The sequence below is a fragment of the Nannobrachium achirus genome, assembly GCF_963921795.1.
Source record: "Nannobrachium achirus genome assembly, chromosome: 15".
NCBI lineage: Eukaryota > Metazoa > Chordata > Actinopteri > Myctophiformes > Myctophidae > Nannobrachium > Nannobrachium achirus.
This window is the reverse complement of record NC_137822.1, coordinates 27,207,630-27,218,470: the sequence shown is the minus strand read 5'-3', so window position 1 is coordinate 27,218,470 and position 10,841 is coordinate 27,207,630. Positions and strand designations below refer to the sequence as shown.

General features: G+C 41.0%; 1 protein-coding gene across 3 annotated transcripts in view; it reads left to right on the top strand.

Moving 5' to 3' along the window:
* Positions 1-889: 889 nt before the first annotated feature.
* The window catches only part of LOC308300086 (putative flavin-containing monoamine oxidase A), a 599,107-nt gene continuing 589,155 nt past the window's right edge, over positions 890-10,841 (top strand). The window contains exons 1-3 of one of the 3 annotated variants that reach the window (XM_080743855.1): positions 890-908; positions 6,635-6,776; positions 6,887-6,974. In XM_080743855.1, coding sequence (XP_080599981.1) covers positions 6,659-6,776; positions 6,887-6,974 — 206 coding nt within the window. In that variant the 5' untranslated portion in view covers positions 890-908; positions 6,635-6,658. Of the gene's footprint in view, positions 909-6,490; positions 6,777-6,886; positions 6,975-7,285; positions 7,411-10,841 lie in introns of those variants that run through there. The other 2 variants (XR_013962799.1, XM_080743856.1) reach the window with 2 other exon arrangements.

Below are 10,841 nucleotides of genomic sequence, written 5' to 3'. Positions count from 1 at the left end.
ATCCGCATTGTATTAAGCATTGCACATAGTACTGTAGTGTATATGTCTACAGTAAACAGACAGATAAAATATAGAACATAATGCAGTTATCAAAAAAGCATGTAGGCCTACTGTACCAAATCTTCTAACAACAAGAACCAACTAGACTGCACTCTACTCTGTCGAGGTACCAACTTGCTTCTTGTGCACTCGTGGCCATATATGGCCTACTTGTATTTGTGGCCATATATGGCCTACTTGTATTGCCAGCAGTACTTGCGCCCTCTGCTGGCGCAAGTAATTAATACAACAATAAATGTGAGTGTTCCTGAGGCATGCTGGGAAGTCTTTCTCAGCCACAAGTGGCAGTGCACACATCAGAACACTACACAGCTCCCACCTACAGTAGGAACATAGCTCCCACCTACACACTTAACTTAACACAAAGAGGTGCCTCTTTGACTTTCTTTTCCCAAGTGTTGGGGGATCAGGTGAGCAGGAGCTGTTGTCCATTACAGGTACTTTTGTTAGGTTCATTGTTTAGCTTGTATCCTGAAGTTTCAATGTACAAATTGTTATTTTGATACTATATTGTTTACACTGACGCTAGGTTTACCTGTGATCCTGGTTTACTAAGAGGCACTACACAGTGTGTTCACCTTGCTTATTGTAAGTCACTCTGGATAGGCTAGTGTCTGCTAAATGCCTAAATTGTAAATGCCCTAAAACGTACAGTTGGCAGTGATCTAACCACTGCCAACAGTTCTAGTCAGGTCAAGCAGTAGTGACGGGAGCAGCTAGAATAGGTGATCACTTTCTCTCTGTTCTCCCCTTAAAGGCACAGCACTGTGGGCAGGCCCCCGTCACTGGCGTCTGAGTCCACAATGAATGGTTTGTTGGGGATGGAGTACGCCAGGACAGAGACCCCGGTGAGTGCCTCTTGTAAATGGTGGAAGGCAGGGTGCCATGCCTTGTCCCACTGGAATGGATGTCCCTGCGTTAAGCGATGTAGTGGGCTGGCGCATTCATAACAAGGTGACAAGGTTATTAAACAGAAAAAGCATTTTCAGGTTGGGATACCAATTGTATCTAATCAGAGAGAACTCAGTCAGTATACAGAGTAAACAAGTGAAATTGGAAGTCATGACAAAGAAATGAGCCGACTAACTTTGAACTGAAACACTATAAAAAATGAAGCTGATAAATGGATACTCTATCCTAATTGCCTGAAATGTTGCCTACCTGAAAATGTATTTTCTGTTTATTAATGAGCTGGAGAGACAGGGAGACCCAGTAGATCCGCAGAGTGGGCTAGGAGGACGTCAAGGTAGACCACACAGTGCTTCCAATGGACCCTGGCCAGGACCTGCTGGAAGGTGGCAGGGCCTCTAGTTGGGTCAAAAATGGCAGTTCCGTGACCGTGGAGAGCGGAGGTCCGGCCGTTTCTCAATGGATTTGTCATCTAGAAGGGTTATTAAACAAATTTGGCCGGGGTGTATTTTTTAAAATGTCGGGGAAAATGTTTGACAGCTAGGGTAATTTTGAAGGACCCCAAAAAAATGTGAAAATTGATGACTCATCACTAACCCATCATATTGTGGGACCATTTCTTGCCCAAGGAATATTTTTCGTGCAAAACAAATGCTTGCAATGGATTCAGAATAAAAAAAAAAAAAACCTATAACCCTGAAAATTACCCTAGCTGTCAAACATTTCCCCCGCCATTTTAAAAAATACACCCCGGCCAAATTTGTTTAATAACCCTCCTAGATGACAAATCCATTGAGAAACGGACCTTCGCTCTCGTGGTCACGGAACTGCCATTTTTGACTCAACTACTCTGGGATCAGTTCAATCTGCCGTTACCCACTAGAGATCCAACAAGCTTAACCAGCTGGAGACAGTGATTTGTTCGAGCGCATCTTCAATGCAGTACATAATTATACGTTTTGGCTCATCGTCAGTCATATTTGTGGATCGAATGAATAGCATTAGCAGAACAAATTAACTGTGTGCCAAGAGCTTTTTCTTTATTGCTACAAGGTTTTACAGACTTTCAAATGTCAACATACAAACTAGATCAAACACATTTCAAATAATGTATGTAAAAGGCTGATATCAGAATTATTTTCTTATTGGATTACACAGATAATAGTACAGTATGATTTACAGCAGCAGTAATTCTTTGTCTTTATTATAATAAAAATAATTGGATTGCACTCAAGACGATTCAATCATTTGGCTTTATTTGATTAATTTAGTTACATTAAGATGTGTATCTGCTGGCACAGGCAGACATTTCTGGCCTACTGCCCTCTACAATGGGCTGTGCATCAATATTCTGCTCAAGATTTTAAATATACTACTCACACCTCCCTTGCCAATGGGAGAGAGAGATAGCATAATGAATATTCATGAGTTTCAAATGTAGTCGTCCTACACACCGGTTTTTCAATTTGTCTGATTGGCGTAGAACATTAGTTCTATGCCAATCAGACAAATTGAAAAACCTAGTAAACCTAGTAACCTACAGTAACAACGAAAAGTTATCAAGTGCGTGAGTATTTGTAAAACCATGGCGTTGAACCTCCATGTTTCACTCACAAAGAGGTAGAGATAATAGCTGAAAAAATAGCCGTACAGGCCAGGGTCATGCTTTTCCTTTTTTCAGTTGAGAGTTCTTCATATGAGTTACTGATTAGTCGATATTATGTAGTTCCTATCTTTTGCCATAACTTTTGAACTTTTGAACTTTTGACTAATGAGTCATGACTCATTAGTCACCTCACTGGACTTGTTTGAAAATCCTTGTCCTTCATTAGAGTTACTTTGCTCTTATCCCTGTTCTGATTGGTAGATATTTGCCCCTAACGGGAACAGGTGCGAGGGCTCGGTCATCGCTGCTTGCTTAATTGAACATTTTGTAACTTGTTTTTGAAAGCTGTTATATAAATAAAGTCATTATTATTAACTGTGCTTTTATAACTTAAAGCAATTTACTTAAAATTGCAGGTAACCCTTCTCATGATGACACAGGGTACACTGGGGACATACTGTCCTATATGCTGCTAGCTCCCTTTATCCGCTCTGTCGCCTGTACATCCAAAATCCAACAACCATTTTGTGACAATTAAAAGGGAAATTTCACTTTAAAACACTTCTGGGGTAATTTTCACTTCTTCTCTGACTGATGTGTGTGCACTCCAGTCAGTGTTTAAGTTGCTTGATTCAATATTTAGATATTTTACATCCATTTTATCAGACACGCCCCCCCCCCCCTAAGGCTCCTATATAAGCCCCATTCAACTTCAAATTCCCTGTTACACCCTTATGGGGACTGATATTGTCCTTCTATTGAATGGTGAGACCCTCATTTTTGGAGCTGTGTGCAGCTCCCTATACGTGGCTGTGTGGGTCTGTGTGTGTGTCTGTGTGTGTGTGTGTGTGTGTGTGTGTGTGTATGTAGCCTGACTTCGGCGCGTAACTAGTGCCGCACCATTTACGCCACTCGCGCAATATATACATCAAAATGTGCGGCTCGGCCGGGAATGGTGTTCTATTACCTTTCGTTCCGATCCGCCTTACCATGCCGACGTAATCGGCAAAAAACGACGCTTAATTGTCCCCATTGACTTATAATGGGACAATGCAAGAAATCACTTTCAAGTATTTTTCTCTCGTAAACCATAGGAGCTACAGTTTCAAACCTCGGAGAGGAGATTCATAATGATTTTAAGAATGAATCGAAAAATAATTACATCACTCGGCCTCATGGTGGCGCTATAACGGCCCACTTTACGTTTTGCCCCGTAACTCTTGAACCGTAGATCGGAAAATTAAAATTCTTTTTTCCCTGGATTCCTTGGGTCAAGACGCATCTCCCCATATAGGCCACGCCCATTTGCGCCAGGATAGATTTTCCGCCATCTTGAATTTTCTCCAAAACACACTTTTTGCTCCTTTTCCTACATATTTTCTTCAAATGTCACAAAAATCGGTACACATGATCTACACACACACACGCACACACACACGCACACGCACACGCACACGCACACGCACACACACACACAGCTCCACTTCACACGGGTGTGATTTTCCATTAGTTATTTCATGCATGGACTTCATGGATTTTTATGCATGGCCTTGAAGGACTCCTTGATGCACTCCCTATTAACATAATGAAATAACTCATAAATAATGAAGGTCTCCCCATTCATTAGAAGGACAATACCAGTCACCAGGAGCAGGGTCCAGCGATGTGTATTTTCAGTGTGTCTAACAGGAACTCAAATGGGCTTATATAGTCTGATCAAACACATATCAAACATTTAAATATAGTATTGAATCAAGCTACTTTAAAAAATCACACCCGTGTGAACTGAGCGGTGGTCCCCCCCTTCCCCCCTGTGTGTGTGTGTGTGTGTGTGTGTGTGTGTGTGTGTGTGTGTGTGTGTGTGTGTGTGTGTGTGTGTGTGTGTGTGTGTGTGTGTGTGTGTGTGTGTGTGTGTGTGTGTGTGTGTGTGTGTGTGTGTGTGTGTGTGTGTGTGTGTGTGCGTGTGTGTGTGTGCCTGGTCTGGCCTGGCCTGAACAACAGCGCCCCTCCCTTAACATGTGTGGTCAGAAAAGGTTACTGCAGGCTACAGACAGACAGACAGACAGACAGACAGGCAGGCAGGCAGGCAGGCAGGCAGGCAGGCAGGCAGGGCCACGTATAGGAGCGTTGTGACCACCGCTCAAAAAATGTATGGGATGGACATTGCACTTTAACTACATTAGTTATTTAATTTATACTGACTGTCTTACAACAGTGTCATGCAAGGAAATGGCAATAACAGAACAACGGAAGTCGGGCTTAAGACAGTGCAAGCAACTCCCGCTGCGTCTTTAGCTGTGATCACAGGGATGCATGTGCGCCGCAAGCATGCAGGGAAGGAAATGTAAGCCTCAGAGTTACGAGATATTCCTAACTGACAGTCTAACATACTGACTTTCATGTGGTACGAATGTTTTGGTACTCTGTAGCTAGGGATTTAGTTCATCCATTACATCATTTAACTAGATAGGTTGCTGCTAAAAAGCTGGCAAGTTTAAATACTTGTGGAGATTGCTCCTTACTGTGCCTGCCAGCTTTAGTGGCCTTTGGAGGATAATATACCTGGCTCTGAAGCACAATGACAGTCCCAGTTCAACAAGTGTTGCTGCGTGTCACATTCACAGAGATAAACAGCACAACTCTGACTGTTCAGTAATTCGCTGCGGAGGAGATGCGCAGGAACACAAGAAGGGTGCTTCACTTAGGTTAGATCGTGGCTGTGAATATTGTGCCCAAGTACTAGGGCTGTCTGTAGTCTAGACCAGGGGTTCCCAAACTTTTTTGTCTCAGGGCACCCCATAAATATTTTCTTTAATCCGAGGCACCCCTACATTATAATTTCCACTCCCAGCACCTTATATTTATAGCATATATTGTCTTTGTCGGGTGGAAACCTTGTATGTCCAAAACAGTATTTATCATCTATAAAATGTACTAAACTAGTAAAAACAGCCTATCTACAAGCAAACATTGCGAGGCGTTGTGTGCTTGTAGATCGGCTGTTTTCACTAGTTTTGTGCGACAGTCTTCTATGATGAAGCAGGGCTTTGCTTTACCAAAAGACGTACACATTTGAAACTTGGAGATACGAGGTTTCTGCCTGACAGTGACGATATTTTAATTTTTTTAAATTGATACCACATATTTTTCCAAGTGTCCAAATAAATTCCAAATATTATATTATATTATAAATCTTGAAAGTGTGGGAACTACTGATTTGGAATTGGATTCTCGGTCTCAACTCGGACTCGCCCCCCCCCCCCCCCCCCCCCCCCCCCTCGGACTTGGCCTTGACTTGGACTCGCTTTAGGTGGACTCGATTACGAACACCACTCCATTGGGAGTAAAGGAGGTGCTTTGTGTCTCCCTATGTAACCACTGCTGTTCATCAAATTATTGGCTTAGGAATATCACAAAAACAACAACAAAAAATATCCATGAATTTAAGTCTCCATGGGGTGAGTAATCGATAGAGTAATCGATATAATTTATTATTTTTTTATTTTTTATTTTTTGGGGGGGGGGCTATCCCTTTAATGGGATAATGTAGCCTACAGTTATTTGAAATCGTTAAATGTTGAATGTTAAATCATGCAATGAATATTGTTTTAGCCGTGTCCTACCTGCAAAATATAAACCATCATACTGTAGCTAGTATGTTATGTTATCGAGCAATCTGACTACTGAGCTCTTTATTTCTTCTTTAAGAAAAGATTTTGAGTGACCATTGTTGTGAATGTTATTGATATTTGTTGGGCGCGCAACTTGAAACTGTGACAATTCCGGCCAAACCGGTATAACTGGTCAACATACTGCAAGAAAATTGCAGTGTCTCCCCAAGCATATCCAGCGCTCATGAATGATCTTTGGACTGAAGTGGTTTGTTTATACTGAATAGTGTTGGGCCATGTAAGCGAGAGGCTCCGTAGTCCGTAGCTAATTCTTCCTTTAAATTCCAAAGTGCATTATTATGTAAAGCAGGGGTCATTGCACCTAAGCCGGCTCATACAGAGAAAAAGAAAACGTTGTTTTGTCTCATTTTCACACTTCATTTGACAGATCACAGTTCACCTGGGTGCGAATATGACGGCAGAAATTTGGGATGTCATCATTGTGGGTGCTGGATTATCTGGACTGAGTGCGGCTCATTTGCTCAAGAAAAGAAATTCCGAGCTGAGGATTCTGATACTGGAAGGAAAAGGTTGGCAAAATTGGACCGCATTATCATGATAATTTCCTTTTTGATGGGTTAGATCTGCTGCAGGAAAATAATGCATTTGAATCTTCCCTTGTGTACTTTGTGCCATCCAGATCGAGTGGGGGGACGCACATCATCTAAAGACCTGCCGGCAGCCAGTGGAGTTGATCGTTGGGACTTAGGAGGGCAGTGGGTTGGCAGGTAATGCTGATTGGGTCGTTTGAGGTACCTGATCAATCTCTACAAAGCATCACATGCAACAAGCTAGTGCCCCCTATGCTGCACTGTCTGGTCCTTGCACCCTGGGCCAAAGGACCTGCCAACATTGCCATACTTAATACTGCAATTAACCACTTTCAAACCCTATTTTATTTTATTTTTAACATTTTATATTTAAGTTTTCAATTTCTTTCAAAAAGAGACGATCTTCAAGCTCACAATGCTTCCCACTGGGAGGCGTTGTGAGCTTGTAGATAAGCTTTTTTCATTATTTGTGCACTAGGCTGTGAGTATATGAAATAGAGCTTCAGTGGTTAGCAGTTAGTTAGCTCTAATGCTTGCTGTTAGTGGCCAAATGGTTGGTCTGGTGTACAAGCACTCTCGCTATAGCAGGCTAAAAGCAGATGACTTTTAAATTGTGAGTAACTAGCATTGATTATACTAACAGGAACATGGCTTGCACACATTTTTTCAGTTGACAAAGAGTAGAATTAGTGGCGTATTTTGCACATGGTATCAATTTGTTTTCCGGCTTATATTATTGGAAAGCTGTTGGTAGGAATAGAAATTGTACTTTTGTCTAATTAAAAAATGTCTTTGCTTATGGAAATAATTTCTACAAAGTGGCTATGGAGAGATGATTATAGGCTAACAAGCAGCCATTTCGGAGCACTCAACCTGAAAGTATGAAATGGAGAATCAATGACAGCTAATGACTTAGCTTTAGGAAATTCTCCGTTCTGCTCCGAAGACCTTGAAAGAAAGCGTGTGCTGCTAATGTCAGAGAACAGCCAGAGAAATGGGCCTTCTGTTGGATTAGTAGTTGGCTGTGAGCTTCATCCAGACCGGAATCATTACAAATCCACTTACTGACACAGTGTCTCACAGACACAGACTGAGGATGATTATATAGATTGTTATCGATCCAGGCCCTTGATGCATCCAAATGGTTTAAGCTTAATTTATACTTCGTCCGTACTATGTACGCTGCCACGTGCTGAAAATAGCTGATCTACGAAATGCTCGTAGAGCGGCTATTTTCAGAGCATGCTCGCTGGTTAGGAAATAACGTCGGGTTTCAATGTGATCACCTTTCTGATGTATGGCAGCACCTAGACATGTACGGGGCACATGCAAACATATGGCACATATAATGATATATTTATTGAATATGCGAAGATAGCAGATCTGAGCTGATAGCTTGTAGATCAGCTATTTTGGACAAAGATATATGGAGTGGAGGGAAAAAGGAGGTAGCCAAGTACAGTACAGACCCCTGGAGGATAACACTTAATGAAGTATATGGGGTGTAAGTGGTTAAGTATAGTATAGTATAGTATAGTATAGTATAGTATAGTATAGTAGTATAGTATGTGATCATGATGTGTCATGCAGCCCCTCGACAACCAAGGAATATATTTGACTTGTCCTTGAGTGAACCCCCCCCCCCCCCACTATCTTGAGAAGATAAAGGGGTAAGCTAGCAAACACAATCTAGAACTGATAATGGAGATAAAGGTGAACTTTATCATACATAAATATTGATTTTACGAGGTTGTGTTAACCACTGAGAGTTACAGTAAATGTTTGTTCATTATTCAGGATGACCAGGCTAGATTAAATGGCCAATAAAGACACACTAAAAGAAAACCGCGTAATAAAAACGTGGCTTACCATCTATCTGTAGTTCATTACTGACCAGATTCTTTATCGTCTTTAACTGACATCGGCTAAAAATAGGCTGGCTTATTGGCTGTCACATGTATAGTAGACTATTAGATTCTTTTTATAAACCTATTGACTGTCGACAGCCAATAAGTCATTAAACTTTGAAAGCCAAAAGTTGGTGGCTGGCAACCAATAATTAAATAAACTTTGAAGAGTCTGTTACGCCAATGGTCCTCAACCTGTGGGTCGGGACCCCCAGGGGAGTCCCCAAATTATTTTGAGGGGTTCCCAGATGATTAACTTTATGTGCAACATTGTTTTCTCACTCAACAGTAAATAAACCAACAAAGTTTAAGTGTATAGATAGAGGGTATCTACACTTTTCTAAAGTGTCAATTTAAGGACTTTTTAATACCTCTAAAATGACAAATTAATCATTGGCCTAACTGTCAAATATTAGAGGCAGAAATCGTGAAAATAGCTATTTTCTGCTATTTTCACAATAGAACCGTGTTATACAAAATGTAATGCCTCAACTCCAAGTAGTGCTCAGTGCTCATCCCCAGTTCAAATATGAGTATTTTGGGGGTTGCAGCCTGAAAAGTTTGAGAACCACTGTGTTACGTGAGCAAGGCCCTAACAGCTGAATGTGAAAGATATATTTTTCATTTGCATTTCTGTCCCTTTACACTGAACCAGTGCCAATGACAGGTGCAGATAGGGTTAGGGTTCTAAAATCGTGATTTGCCTCTAGCACTCAACATTTCTCTGAAGTTGATCATTTGTCTCCGATATCATCACATATCTCTTATTGTGCACAGTCTGAATTAACTAAAGGGGAGAGGTACAGGACACGCAAATATAATGTGGCATTTCCACTTCAGTGGGATAGGAGTGCGAAGTGTTACAAGCAAGAGAACAAGCTGAGAATTGGGAAGTGAAACCAAAATTCAAAACCTTTATTGAAATTGGAAATATGATGAAATCTCATAGGATGCAGGCCTGGTCAGGTTTTTGGCTTAACCTTAAAACCTTAAGCAAAAAAACAATTCATCCATTTTGCCCAAAGGTAAGCTCTTGATGTATGAAGAATGGAAAAAAAAGGCACCATAATGGATTTTGTCCTACTGTTATGCAGAGAAATAACGAGACACACTGACATGCCTAACTTAATTTGACTTAATTCAGAGCTTTAGAGTTGTTGTAGCCTACTGACAAGTGACAACTGATCATTTTTGTGACACAGGTTGGTAAAGATGTGTACAAGAACTGCACATTGTTTTCTTGTGCTGTACTATGGTAAACCACAATCTATACCATAGCACAGTTCATTCAAAGACTCAAAGACGCCATCAAACAATACTGACCATGTTCATCTGATCTTACCCCATTTGTACTGTTCCCATATCATTTATGTGTTTGAAAGGAAGAAGATATGTGGAATATTAGAGCGATTATCTCACAGCTAAAGATTTCCAGCATTGCATCTTGAAGTGACGGGGACATTTTGATGACTGCATAATTGTCTGCACTTACTGATACTGTACATGCAATTCTCCCAAAGTTAGCTGTCCCATTATCTGCCCCTTTCAGTTTGAAGCTCCGCTATTTTCACTATTGAAATACGGCTTAAATGCTTATTTATTTCAAAATGCACGCTTTTCCTTCCTAGAAATGTAATTGAGTCAACGGTACAATATTTGTCTTTCAAATGTGGTGGAGAGTCTTAAAATGAATAACAAATGCTCAAGTAAAGAACAGATAAAAAAAAGTACTCAAGTACATGTACTTCATTACTGTCCTCCCTACAACATATTGGTGTCATGTCCAGACAAACCTACTCATATAAGTATATCCCTCTTCCACCACACTGTTTCAACTCAAAACAAAATGTAATGAAAAAGATCTCACCTCCTTGACATGGTATCAAACACGACACACATGCATGTCTCCTTGTGTGGGCCGTTCTGACTCATGTTAGTTATCTCCATACATGGAGTTCCGTGCTCATAGGGACACTCATACCCAGAAAGCCAGACGTAGGAGCGGTTAGACGTTCAAAAAGCAGGCGAAGAAACCGTCTGAATCAGCCTGACAAACAAACCTCAAAGAACACCCTGTATCCATGTTTGAGATTTCGGGAATGAAAAACACGTGCACACTGACAAAACAAACATACAT